This window comes from Triturus cristatus, chromosome 6, assembly GCF_964204655.1.
Source record: "Triturus cristatus chromosome 6, aTriCri1.1, whole genome shotgun sequence".
NCBI lineage: Eukaryota > Metazoa > Chordata > Amphibia > Caudata > Salamandridae > Triturus > Triturus cristatus.
Genome location: NC_140589.1, coordinates 1,805,418,474 through 1,805,433,057, shown reverse-complemented (window position 1 = coordinate 1,805,433,057; position 14,584 = coordinate 1,805,418,474). Strand labels below are relative to the sequence as shown.

General features: G+C 44.9%; 1 protein-coding gene across 11 annotated transcripts in view; it reads right to left on the bottom strand.

The window, feature by feature from the left end:
- Nucleotides 1-14,584, bottom strand: part of OTOF (otoferlin) — a 1,069,570-nt gene that overhangs the window by 188,368 nt on the left and 866,618 nt on the right. For all 11 annotated transcript variants that reach the window (XM_085613159.1, XM_085613153.1, XM_085613156.1 and 8 more), the window contains exon 22: nucleotides 3,622-3,774. In XM_085613159.1, the coding sequence (XP_085469285.1) occupies nucleotides 3,622-3,774 (153 nt within the window). The remainder of the gene's footprint in view (nucleotides 1-3,621; nucleotides 3,775-14,584) is intronic.

Sequence of the window (14,584 nt, the reverse complement as noted above, 5' to 3'; positions counted from 1 at the left end):
ACCCAGAGTGGAAAGGGGAACAGAACACCATAAATTCAATGGGAGTGTAGGAGAAGGGCTTGTCCCCGTGGTGAAAAAAATGAAAAATAGTTGTGCCTTTCCACAAAGGCACTGGCATTTGACAATTTTGCTCACAATTGTGCATTGAATGAATACCAGCAACATTGCTAAATAGAGCATTCACAACACTTTTTCAAGATAACGCCTCCAAATCAGCACCTGGCGCAGCTTCGCAGGTGTCCAGCAAAGCTTTGTGAATGTTGAAAAGTCGTAAATCACCCCAAGTGGAACCTTTACTCTGTGGATGCAGAGTTGTGACTTTTTTGAGAACTTAGGGCCACATGTATGAAAAATTTTCGTGGCCGTTTCTGACCGAAAAAATGCTTTTACAAATGTACAAAGCACAAATTCTGCGTTACCGAATCGCAATTTGTGTTTGCAATTAGGTATTTGGAAGAAGCGTCTTTAGAGCGTTACTTTCAAATAGTGATTCACATTAGTATGTATGAATGTTTTGCGACCGCAATGTGGTCACAATACATCCACATTTTACCACCAACTTGAAGTCAGTGGTAACCCATTCGCAAATGGAGAGGGGTCCGCAAGGAACTCCTTTCCCCTTTGAGAATTGTTTGAGAAGACCAGGCAGTAGTCCCACGCACCACTGCCTACTCTTAAAAAATTAAAAGAAACTTTAATTTTTTTGTTTGAAATGCACCCCATTTTGCTGTATGGAAAATAGACTGCTTTCTAGAAAAAAAAGATAGCTTTACTTAAAAGCAATCACACGCATGGTGATCTGACCCCAGCAGGACACCATCCCTGTGATTTTTGCGATTCCCAATGGGTCGCAAACTGAGACCTACCTCATTCATATTCATGAGGTAGGTGTATTTGAGACCCACTAGGAAAACCCAAAGATACTCACCTTACAGATCAGAAGAAGGTCACTCTATACAGGTCTATGAGAGACCAGAGGCAAGCAGAGTAGGTTGAAGATTGAAAGAGAGGGCATGCGTATTCGAGAAGGGGGAAAATTAACAGATTGGTGACACTCAAAGCAGGAGTGGCATGGACCACAGTCACACAGAACATATTCCACTATAGATCAAAATATCCAGCCCAGGAACTATGAGACACATGGGACGTCCATCTCAGATGGCAGGGGCATTAGTGCCATAGCAACGCAAACCTGGCCTGGAAAGACAGTAGGGACTACTGATAGAGCCCATGAGCCAGAACAGCAGCCACACCTCCGCTCTAGAGTGGCATCTCGCCTCAAAATTCCAAGATAAAAGAAAAAAAACATGGGTGGCACATCCTTCTCTGTTCAAGCAGCCAAACTATGGAACTCTTTACCCCCAACATAAGATCCACCGACAACCACCTTATCTTCAGAACACTACTCAAGAATTGGCTGTTCCCCACATAAGCACCATACGCAAACAGACATTTACAGCATATCCCTCTGTATATAAGCATTTATTGTCACTATAGATATCTACCTATCTTTGTGTATTGCTTTGTAGAATAATTATGCTGTTAAAAAAAAAAATCATCTTTGTTCTACATGTACTTGCTTCCATTGTGCATCTATGTACCTCCATATACTTGGATCTGTGTGTCTGTTACTTTTCTCCAGAAAAAGCATATCCAATGCACTACCCTATTTCTCATTCTGTACCTCTATCAATATCTTTAATCTACATATACTTACCTCCATTATGCGTCTATATACTTTCAATGTACTTATGGATCTATATATTTATCACTTTCTTCTAATTTGGCATTTCCAATGCGCTACCCTATTTCTCAGCCTATATTTCTCTCAATATATCTTGTAGTCCAACTTTCTGACTCATCTCAAACTTCTTTCTACTACTCTTTCCAATGCACTGCCCTATCTCTCACCCTATACATCTATCAATATATCCTCTACATCCACTCTCTCATTTATCCCAAACCCCATACCACTACTATGACCCCCAAAATAACCCTTTCTAGACTCTCTCCTAATCTACCCCTCCTTGCATCATCTGACACCTCTTTTACTATACCGATCCTCCAAAACAAACCTTTCTAAACTATTCCCTCTGACTCTTTCCCTCCAAAAACCCTTTTTACTGATCCAAAAGCCTCCTCCTACTGCTATGACCTAAAAAAATAAATAATAATAAAAAATAATCCTTCACTCTTCTATCCCTCCACTATCCTTTTCAATCAAAATAACAGACTAACATGTTCACTTCTCAAATTTCATATTCCACTATACTATTTCACCACTAATCCTTTATGGGTTCCAGAGTAGCGTGCTACTCGCCAATAAAGCGTTTCAATACCCCATCAGGGTTACAAGCACTATATAAATGCAAACCGTTCTCCCTTTTTTACCCCTCCCCAACCCTTCTCAATCAAAATAACTGACTAACATATCCAGCACTCAATTAATTTCATGTTTCGCCATACTAATTCAGCACTAATCCTTATGGGTTCCAGAGTAACGTGCTACTCACCAAAAAAGCGCTTCAAAACCCCGTCAGGGGTAGCAAGCGCTATATAAATACAAACCTCTTTCCCTCTTCTATCCTGCCCCTTACCCATCTCTATCCGAACAACCGAATAACATATCCACCACTCAAATTACTTCATATTTCACTACACTAATTTTCAACACTAATCCTTTATGGGTTCCGTAGTAGCATGCTACTCGCCAGAAACACGCTTCAACACCCATAGGGGTAACAGGTGCTATATATGAATGCAAACCTTTCTTCCCCTTCTATCCCTCCGCTATCCTTCTCACTCCAAATAACTGACTAATATCCACCACTCAAATTACTTTCATATTTCATCATACTAATTAACCACTAATCCTTTATGGGTTTCCGGAGTAGCGTGCTTCAACAAATACAAACCTTTTTTCCTCTTCTATCCTTCTGCTATCCTGCCGAATCCAAATAACTGACTAACCTATCCACCATTTAAAATGTACTTGCATGTTTCACTATACTAATTCAACACTAATCCTCTATGGGTCCCGGAGTAGCGTGCTACTCGCCGAAAAAGCCCTCCGACGCCTCGTCAGGGGTAGTAAGCACTATACAAATGCAATTACAATACAATACAATACAATTCTGAGACTCTTTATATAGGAGAAAATGAGAAATGTGTCTTTTGCTTGCCTCTGGATTTCCATTTGTGTCCATTACCCAGTTGTAGCACAGTTCACGTGCCACATCGCCATATGCATTTGCCACATTTGGAGCGGCTTGATAAACCTATGGTAATACCACATGTGTGGTAATTATAATAAATGCAGTATTAACACAGATGCTGCACTTTACTCACACATATTAAGGATAACATGGAAATACAGCTTTCCTGATTTTGAACATATTTAGGCGAGTTACCAGCAGCATAAAGCTGATGGTAACAGGCAGGTTTTTCTGTGCTGTGAGATGATAATGGTTTTTTAAACAGATAATATCCCATCTGGTTAAATCATGCACATGTGATAAACATGCTGTAATAACAAGTCTGTACATTTTTGGCATTTCCCAACTGCTCTATATAAAAGCCTGTGCCCCTTTAGAAAGTCAGCCAGGTTTGTGGATGTGTTACCTTCAGGAAGACGGTCTTCACTTTGCCACAGTCCCGCCCCATTTCTTCGTCCACGATGGAGTAGAGGATGTCCTTGGAGGGAATACGGGCGTAGGCGATTCGCTTGTTATTGCTCATCATCCAGATGAAGACCTCAGGGATGCTGTGCTGGGGCTGTGAAGACCACATCAATAAAAGCATGTTTGAGAGCAAGGCCACGGTCTCACCTTTCCACTTTCTGTCCGCAGGTGAGTAAGTCAGCTGTCCAACGCACATCTCAACATGCAGTCTCTTCTAATACGCCCAGCATCTTTAGTGTCACAGATGGAGGGTACCATGACAACCCAGCATCCTCAGTGTCACCGATGGAGGATAACATGACAACCCGGCATCCTCAGTGTCACCGATGGAGGATAACATGACAACCCAGCATCCTCAGTGTCACAGATGGAAGATAACATGACAACCCAGCATCCTCAGTGTCACAAATGGAAGATAACATGACAAGCCAGCATCTTCAGTGTCACAAATGGAACATAAAAAGACAACCTAGCATCCTCAGTGTCACAGATGGGGGATAACATGACAACCCAGCATCCTCAGTGTCACAGATGGAGGGTACCATGACAACCCAGCATCCTCAGTGTCACAGATGGAGGGTACCATGACAACCCAGCATCCTCAGTGTCACAGATGGAGGATAACATGACAACCCAGCATCCTCAGTGTCACAGATGGAGGGTACCATGACAACCCAGCATCCTCAGTGTCACAGATGGAGGATAACATGACAACCCAGCATCCTCAGTGTCACAGATGGAGGGTACCATGACAACCCAGCATCCTCAGTGTCACAAATGGAAGATAACACGACAAGCCAGCATCCTCAGTGTCACAAATGGAAGATAACATGACAAGCCAGCATCTTCAGTGTCACAAATGGAACATAAAAAGACAACCCAGCATCCTCAGTGTCACAGATGGAGGATTACATGACAACCCAGCATCCTCAGTGTCACAAATGGAACATAAAAAGACAACCCAGCATCCTCAGTGTCACAGATGGAGGATTACATGACAACCCAGCATCCTCAGTGTCACAAATGGAACATAAAAAGACAACCTAGCATCCTCAGTGTCACAGATGGGGGAGAATATGCCAATGAAGCAAGATATGAAAGAAATGTGGAACAAAAACCTGAAAGCCCATGCAGGTGTGTCTGTCCTAGGTTAGAGAGAGACAGTCTTCAACAAAGAATTGAGAAACAAGTAAGGACAATGTGCAGAGTGCTATCGTAGAAGGGCTTTTGTTAAAAGATGGCAGACATTTTGTGCTCTAATGTAGGCTCTAGCAGATGGCATGCCCTGTTATACTTGAATGAGGCGGAAATGTAAGATGTCTGCTTGGACTGTACTTCTGTAAACACAAATACCTGCACTCTCAAAGAGGCTGAAGTCACTTTTTCTTGATTAAAAACCCAGGGATACCAAACTGGGATTCTAACATCAGGATAATGAAAATGAGAACAAAAACATTGGCGTGTAAAAAATGGGAAGGCTACAGATACGTATTATGGGAATTTAGTAAGTAAATTAAAATTTAAAAAGGGAAAGGGAAATAGTACGGGTGACATAAGCTGAGCAGGGAGGACCTCTCCCTCTGGCTACCCTCTTGGGTGATTAGCCGCGCTTCACAAGTACAACTTGACTTGATAAACAAATAAAAGAAAATCTCAGATTTACCTCGGATTTCTATCCCGATAATCTGTATAAAATGAAAATATATAATATCCCAAGGTAAATTACCCTGTGATTCCAAGACCTGTGGGTAATCTCAAAATGATTAATCAATTTGCAATCTGTCACAGGGAACCTTAAAAGGATGTGTGACTTGAAAATGTTGACAAAAGTGGACTCCAGTGTGTTTGTGATGGTATATTCACAGAGAGCTCGCTACACAGTGCCTTATGCACTGAACAATAGCACAAGAATACAGTGAAGTTTGCAAATGTGTGGCCATATTTGCATGGTACAAATACAATGCATCTGCTAATATGCAAAGAGATTGACTATTGTTGATTATTAACAACACAACTTTTCAAGTCTACTTATGCAAACAGTTGATAAGTCCAGGGCATGTTGTGACAGCAGGCGATCACACAACTAAAGAGAGCGATCTCATTTTTAGGTCTCGCGAGCCAAAGGCTCGAAGAGACATTTTATATCTGGGCTTTACAAAGTGCTGCCGTGGCCTAAAGCTACAGTGCATGTGCGCGGGCGCGCGCGCCGCGCTTACTTTCACTTTCGCGGCCGCACGGCCGCTTTGATCACTATCACTTTCAATTTCGCGGCCGCACGGCCGCTTTGCTGCGCAGACCCAGCCTCCTCTGCCAGCACACCCACAACTGGCAACATTACTAGCGCTTGTCTATATTTTTGCTCTTACTATCCCTCTCCTGCTGTCTCGTGATGCTTTTGCTCTCTTTCTCTTTTTAATGTTTATCTCTCATTTATTTCCTTTGATATTTTGTTAAAGTGAACTATTGCTTGCTCTTTACGCTGCCTTCATATCCCTGTCACACGTTTCCTCCTTTCCTCTTTCTCTCCCTCGAATCTTTCTTTGTCTGTCTTTTTGCTTGTTCATATCACACTCATTTTGCCATCTTTCTTACACCCTCTGTTCTCTGAGCCTCGCGTTCAATTATTTGTACGCACCCTTTCCTGATTACAAACTTTCCACTTTAGTTCGCCTCTTTTCCTGGACACTTAACTTAGCTTCCATCCGTCGCTTCTCTTTTCTTTTCCCTCTCGTTCTCTGCAGTTTATTTCTTTATTCTTTGTTTCTATTGGTTTAGCTAACGTTTGGTTTAGTACTTCACTTCCTGTCAGTCCTGACTCTTTTAGTTGTCCTTTCACCGCTCCGTCAGAAGAGTAGCTCCACTCCTTTCATTGACTCACACCGAACCGTGGTTAACGCAGCAGGGCCTGTGTTATCTAAACCACGGCCGCCCACGTTTTATGCCGGGACAGGATCCCATTTAGAACGGCCCCGCCCCCTCCTTCCTGCCTTAGCTCCTCGGGAACGCTAGCGCTGCCTGCATCCTTCAGATTTCCGAGTTATCAGAGCGCGCGGTCGGTGGCAGAAAATACGTTTGCAATAGTAGTCCTGCAGCATCCAGGCTGGAGCCTGCCCCTCACAAGTCGCACATGGGGACTGTGCAGTGAATCCTCGGGACTAATGTGAAATATACAGCTGTGGTGAAGGCTGAACACATCACTTACGTGGGTTATTTTACCCCTGTTCAAAAGAGCACCGAGTTGCAGCATTACCCCATTCATTTATGTACCCTATTTCAACAAGCATTGGCATAGCCAATAGGTCTCGCTTTGGAAACCTTATAAGTATTTAGTTATGCAGCACAATATCCTTGGTGCAAGATCATCAACTGTTGCATGGCTAAACACTTATAAGGTCCCAAAGGCGAGACCTATTGGCAATGCCAATGCTTGTTAGGTCTGGCGTTAGCCAAGACCATTGTTTAAATAAAAATGATATATATATTATACATCGCATACATAGGCTTTCAGCCATCTCTCTTCATCCATTGGTCAGTTAGTGTGTCATTCACCTTTTTGTTCCACCCACTGCAGTATTCTGCAGGGGGCAATGGTTCAACCCACTTCTGCTATTGGTTTATTTAAATCAAAGTGAGCCTAGGTGGTGGCATTTCGCCCTTCCTTGCACATGTGCTCGTCCCCTAAAAGATATCACACTTGAGTGCCAGGGATGTCGGGCGTATCCTTCAATTTAAGTCATCAAGACGTGCCAGCAAAGAAGTTCAGATCACTGTCTGAACACTTCACCATCCCTTTAATTCTGCAGCTGTTGTCCTCTTGGCTCCTTCTCTGCCCGTGATCCTAGAGGCGGTCGAGCCAACAAATGAACAGGTAGAGCCGAGCCAAAGGTCTTAGAGCCAATGCACGAGCTGAGCCCTGAAAATATTTGCTTTGTAAATCATGCAACACACATGACGTAAAATATGAGAAAGTCTCTTCAAAATATAAAAAAGTATATTCCTTTATCGTGGAGGCTTTGACATTAATAGGGCATAGTGCAGCACTGAAAAGTACTTATTAGAAGCTACAGTTTTGTAAATCTGGTATTAATTTCTGAACTCACATATTTGAAAGTGCTTTCATACGTGATATGAAGAAGAAAGATATTCTGGTTACATTTTGTGTCAGGCAGTGTGTGTGTTTGTTTTATCTTGATTTGTAGCAAGAGTTGTGATTTAGAGAATACAGTGTAGAGTAAGGCAATACCTGTCTCCTTCCTTTAAGCACATGTATGATCGCAGACGCACAGCCTGCTAACATCTGAGATGGGGAGGGAGAGTACTATGACTGCCCCTTTAAAAGCATCCTTCCTGCTGAAGTCCAGAGAACTTGTCATTGAGGCCATGTCGATCATGCTGTAAAGCATGACAGAGAACCTCGGGTTCTTCACGAGCTCATAGAAGGATTCGCACGACACAGGTTCCTAGCTTGGCTAAGCTTCCGGCCACTCATTGACATGAAAAGGTTTCTCTTAGAATAACGTCCTTTTATTCCTGCTGGGACTCGCCCTCTATGTTGAAATAAATCAGTATTTTGTATGTTTTATTGGATTTTCAAGTTTTTGCAAACAATGTTTGCTGCAGTAGAAGAGGCCACATCCGGTCCCGTTAGACCCTGGCCCAAGAAGAGAGGTCCATCCAAGCAAGGGGCAATCTTGTGTGTATTTACATTCAACAGAATGAGCAGCAGGGTTCAAAGATTCTGCCTGGAGACAAACATTGCAGATATGATCCTGTGAAAGGATGAGACTAAGGGGCATATGTATCAAAATCTCCATTTGCGATTCTCAAATAGCGATTTTTAGAGAATCGCTATTTGAGAATTGAAAAACGGGATGTATCTAAAAATTCGCACAAATTTTGCGAATTCTTAAAATTCCTTAATTGCGATTGGCAAATTGCGAAATCGCAATTAAGGAATACCTTCCCATTCATTCCTATGGGCCAGGAGGCCCATAGCAATGAATGGGAAGTCTTTCTCAAATTGCGAATCGCAATTTGCTAATCGCAAATTGAGAATAATTTCAAAGGTGCAAGGGTGTCATGATGACACCCTGATGCACCCCTGAAATTAGCATGTGTGCGCATATGGCGCACATACATGCCCTAAGGGCATGTATGTGCGCCACATGGCACTTTGAAAAATGCCAAAAAGTGCATTTTTCAAAGAAATCGCAAATTACCACCAACTTGAAGTTGGTGGTAATTTGCGATTTCTTAAGGAGAAATCACACAACTTAGGTGCGTGTTACATAGCATTTAAGGAATCGCAATTTGCGATTTCTTAAATGCTTACGCAAAATTAAGAAATCGCAAAATTAGCGATTCCTTAAGAATGCGATGCTGAAATGGCTCATACATCTCATTTTGCGATTTTGTATTCGCAAATGCTTTTTTTTTGCGATTCGCAGCGTTTGCGAATACAAAATCGTTTGATACATATGCCCCTAAGAGTCCCTGCAGCACTGCAACCAGGAGATGTAGTGTACGTTTAATCAACGTAAAGCAATTTAGGATGGTTGCTAACCTGCATAGTTCCTTATCTACTCTTTATTTCCTAAAATAAACATTTCTGTCATCTTTGCTACACAATCCCATGTTGCAGGATCTGCTGTGTGAAGCGCCATTTACCTTGCACTTCTGCCTTGGGATGCCAGTGTCAGCGCCTGTTTGGCAAATCCTTACTGATTGTTTTCTGCCACCTGCCAGGTGCAGAATCTCTATTGCCACAGAGCAGGCTCTTCTGCCACCTGCCAGGTGCAGAATCTCTATTGCCACAGAGCAGGCTCTTCTGCCACCTGCCAGGTGCAGAATCTCTATTGCCACAGAGCAGGCTCTTCTGCCACCTGCCAGGTGCAGAATCACTATTGCCACAGAGCAGGCTCTTCTGCCACCTGCCAGGTGCAGAATCTCTATTGCCAGAGAGCAGGCTCTTCTGCCACCTGCCAGGTGCAGCATCTCTATTGCCACAGAGCAGGCTCTTCTGCCACCAGCCAGGTGCAGCATCTCTATTGCCACAGAGCAGGCTCTTCTGCCACCTGCCAGGTGCTGAATCTCTATTGCCACAGAGCAGGCTCTTCTGCCACCTGCCAGGTGCAGAATCACTATTGCCACAGAGCAGGCTCTTCTGCCACCTGCCAGGTGCAGAATCACTATTGCCACAGAGCAGGCTCTTCTGCCACCTGCCAGGTGCAGAATCTCTATTGCCACAGAGCAGGCTCTTCTGCCACCTGCCAGGTGCAGAATCTCTATTGCCACAGAGCAGGCTCTTCTGCCACCTGCCAGGTGCAGAATCTCTATTGCCACAGAGCAGGCTCTTCTGCCACCTGCCAGGTGCAGAATCTCTATTGCCACAGAGCAGGCTCTTCTGCCACCTGCCAGGTGCAGAATCTCTATTGCCACAGAGCAGGCTCTTCTGCCACCTGCCAGGTGCAGCATCGCTATTGCCACAGAGCAGGCTCTTCTGCCACCTGCCAGGTGCAGCATCTCTATTGCCACAGAGCAGGCTCTTCTGCCACCTGCCAGGTGCAGCATCTCTATTGCCACAGAGCAGGCTCTTCTGCCACCTTGCCAGGTGCAGAATCTCTATTGCCACAGAGCAGGCTCTTCTGCCACCTGCCAGTTGCAGAATCTCTATTGCCACAGAGCAGGCTCTTCTGCCACCTGCCAGGTACAGCATCTCTATTGCCACAGAGCAGGCTCTTCTGCCACCTGCCAGGTGCAGCATCTCTATTGCCACAGAGCAGGCTCTTCTGCCACCTGCCAGGTGCAGCATCTCTATTGCCACAGAGCAGGCTCTTCTGCGACCTGCCAGGTGCAGAATCTCTATTGCCACAGAGCAGGCTCTTCTGCCACCTGCCAGGTCCAGCATCTCTATTGCCACAGAGCAGGCTCTTCTGCCACCTGCCAGGTGCAGCATCTCTATTGCCACAGAGCAGGCTCTTCTGCCACCTGCCAGGTGCAGCATCTCTATTGCCACAGAGCAGGCTCTTCTGCCACCTGCCAGGTGCAGCATCTCTATTGCCACAGAGCAGGCTCTTCTGCCACCTGCCAGGTGCAGCATCTCTATTGCCACAGAGCAGGCTCTTCTGCCACCTGCCAGGTGCAGAATCTCTATTGCCACAGAGCAGGCTCTTCTGCCACCTGCCAGGTGCAGAATCTCTATTGCCACAGAGCAGGCTCTTCTGCCACCTGCCAGGTGCAGCATCTCTATTGCCACAGAGCAGGCTCTTCTGCCACCTGCCAGGTGCAGCATCTCTATTGCCACAGAGCAGGCTCTTCTGCCACCTGCCAGGTGCAGCATCTCTATTGCCACAGAGCAGGCTCTTCTGCCACCTGCCAGGTGCAGCATCTCTATTGACACAGAGCAGGCTCGTCTGCCACCTGCCAGGTGCAGCATCTCTATTGCCACAGAGCAGGCTCTTCTGCCACCTGCCAGGTGCAGCATCTCTATTGCCACAGAGCAGGCTCTTCTGCCACCTGCCAGGTGCAGCATCTCTATTGCCACAGAGCAGGCTCTTCTGCCACCTGCCAGGTGCAGAATCACTATTGCCACAGAGCAGGCTCTTCTGCCACCTGCCAGGTGCAGAATCACTATTGCCACAGAGCAGGCTCTTCTGCCACCTGCCAGGTGCAGAATCTCTATTGCCACAGAGCAGGCTCTTCTGCCACCTGCCAGGTGCAGCATCACTATTGCCACAGAGCAGGCTCTTCTGCCACCTGCCAGGTGCAGAATCTCTATTGCCACAGAGCAGGCTCTTCTGTCACCTGCCAGGTGCAGCATCTCTATTGCCACAGAGCAGGCTCTTCTGCCACCTGCCAGGTGCAGAATCTCTATTGCCACAGAGCAGGCTCTTCTGGCACCTGCCAGGTCCAGCATCTCTATTGCCACAGAGCAGGCTCTTCTGCCACCTGCCAGGTGCAGCATCACTATTGCCACAGAGCAGGCTCTTCTGCCACCTGCCAGGTGCAGAATCTCTATTGCCACAGAGCAGGCTCTTCTGTCACCTGCCAGGTGCAGCATCTCTATTGCCACAGAGCAGGCTCTTCTGCCACCTGCCAGGTGCAGCATCTCTATTGCCACAGAGCAGGCTCTTCTGCCACCTGCCAGGTGCAGCATCTCTATTGCCACAGAGCAGGCTCTTCTGCCACCTGCCAGGTGCAGAATCTCTATTGCCACAGAGCAGGCTGGCTCGAAGGCCAAAGATCCATATCCGTGAGGGTCACTAGAGCTTTTTTGCCTATTTTCACATGCTAGGAAATTACCTTTTTTTTGCCAGAGCTTCTGACTGGTGCCAGGTTCTACTTCCCTGAAGAAATGTCCACCCAGCTTGATTTATTTTCTATGGACTATTGCCCCCAAAGTGTGAACATGTATCACCAATGAAGTACTCAAAACCAATCAAGAAGTTGTGATACATAAACCAAAACATTTAGCGTACACTGAGGCTCTCTCAATGGCACTGGACTTTCTTGGAGGCCCTATAATGGCTGAGGCACAAAGTAGGGTCTTTCGCTCAGGTATGGGCTTTCCTGGGTGGGGTCTTCTCCTGATCAGATACAGCCATGATAATTACTCTTTGTGTTATGTTTAGGGCAGTATGTCCCCTTCTCCACCCTCAGCTCCCACATCACCTTTTGTGCCACACGCCGGTAGTTCTGGGGAACCAGGGTATCAGCCACGACCTTTTGATGTTATTAACACTATACGGATAATATACTTTCAGACTGTCTTCTTCCATTGGCCTGTTGTCTTGTCATTCACATCTTTCTTCCGCCCTCTGCAGCACATAGCAAGGGCAGTGGGACAGCCAACTTCAGCCATTGGCTAACCTCACCATAAGTGACAACATTGTACTGTTTCACAAGGAGAGCATCCTCACACAAAGTAGTTCTGGTTAATGCCAGAAACTAATTTAGCAATCTGTGCTTTTCGAGACCAAATATACATTTTTTGTTATTCTGGCAAGAGCTTAGCAGCATCTCAACAATAAAGTTTTACAACTTTCAAAATCATAACAAAACAAGGATTAACAAAACCATAGCTAATGTCTGGCGTTGGCTCCCAGCATGATTGGCTTTGCCAGTGCTTGTTAGGTCTGGCTTGACAGGACAGCTGTCTTCATGGCGTATAGTTGGAAGTTGATTAAAATACCACCCAGACGAGTATTACCCTTTCACCTCATGCTTTTAGCTGTTTGGTGTGTCATTCCACAGTACAGGACTTACTTCGATTGACTACTATACATTCGACATGTAATTCTTCTTCTGTATTCATTCTATACAGAAAGCAATCATTGTTGTCACTTTTTTCACAGAATTGTCAAAGCCAAGAGGTCAGGCTTTATCGTGACACTCAGAACTTGTGACTTCAACACGTAAACCGCATTTATGAATGACTGCGAATACAAGCGTTGGCACAGTAAAGTGAGACTTATTTGCCAATGCTTGTTTACCCTATGGTTAGAAACGAGAGCTGTTGATGACTGCCACATCTGCGGAATAGAACGGTCAGCTTTTGACGTATTGAAAGTCACTTTTAGGGCTTTATATGTTAACAACCAAATTGTGAAAACCAATCAGGTTTTCAGAATAATACCTACTGGAATTCATTACATGTAAGTTCACCTTATGCATAATTGTTGTGGGAATCCTGAAAACATGTCTGAATCATATCCTTCAGTGGGTCGCACAGACAATGATTCTACGGCTGTTTAAACTGGTAAAGCCATTCACTGCGAAAACAAACTTCAAAGACATTTGAGGTCGTGGTGTACAAAGCCATTTTGCAGTTGCAAAGCCTGTGATTCGCAAAATCACAGGGTTTGCGACACTTTCAGTGTACTGAGCCCATCCTGAGATTCAGTTACTTTGTGGTACAATCCAACGTAAATTGTGATGTGTTTTGGTTCGGAAATACCAACCAAGCATTTTGTGTCGGCTCTGCTTAAAAAAGTAATGCAAGCCCAACGCAACGTATTTGTAATTCTGGGCCTAGGTTTTTAATCAAAAGCCTCAGTCCACGACTAGAAATGTGATGTCTTTGTGATGTGGAGATAGGTGGCCCTGCTAAGCATGAGTGCCGTTGAGAAATGTAATTTGACATAAAAGAGCTTGTAATTGTATACATTTCCACTTGATGGCACTCTTGCTGCAGCACTAGGAAAGAGAAGTATTTTATTTTGTTTCTTGCTCTTTGAATTAACATTAGACATTGTTTCAGCCTCACACAATTCGTAGTAGGAAGTGAAACATAGGCCTACAGCGGTTGGCGACGAGGTTAGATAAAACTCAGATGGGACAACAGCAGCTGCGGCTCTGGGGGAAAGCAGAGCATGACGAGATGCAAAAACGAGAATTAGGAAATTATTTTTCAGACCTAAGAAGGCTTTATGGCTGTGTAAAACCTTGAAAGATGGAGGGCTCATTTACATATTTTTCTCTAGTTTGAGTTAGGTTGGACTATCGTAAGCCTGGAAAGGCAGTATTCGCAGTGTAGGTGCACTTTAGTAGAATATTCTTGTGTTTTCAGTGTCTTGTCAAGGAACCCGCAGGGAACATGCTAAAGAAAAACAGGTAGACATTGGTGGGAGGCCATGTACGCACAGGGGATGAAAGTGATGATTTTAGCCCAATCACAATGAGCAGGTATTAATGGCAACAGAGTGCTCTAGCTAGGAGCACTGCCTGGCCACGCCTCCCTGACTTGCACAGTGACAGAAACAGAGAAAGAGACATAATGCAGATAGGTTTCACAGTTCACAGGAAGATAAGATCAGTTGACATTTGCATCTAATGGCGGACATGACAATGACGCTGCATAAATTGAGAAAGATGGCAACTTCCATTGTTAAAGAGTGAGAAGATGG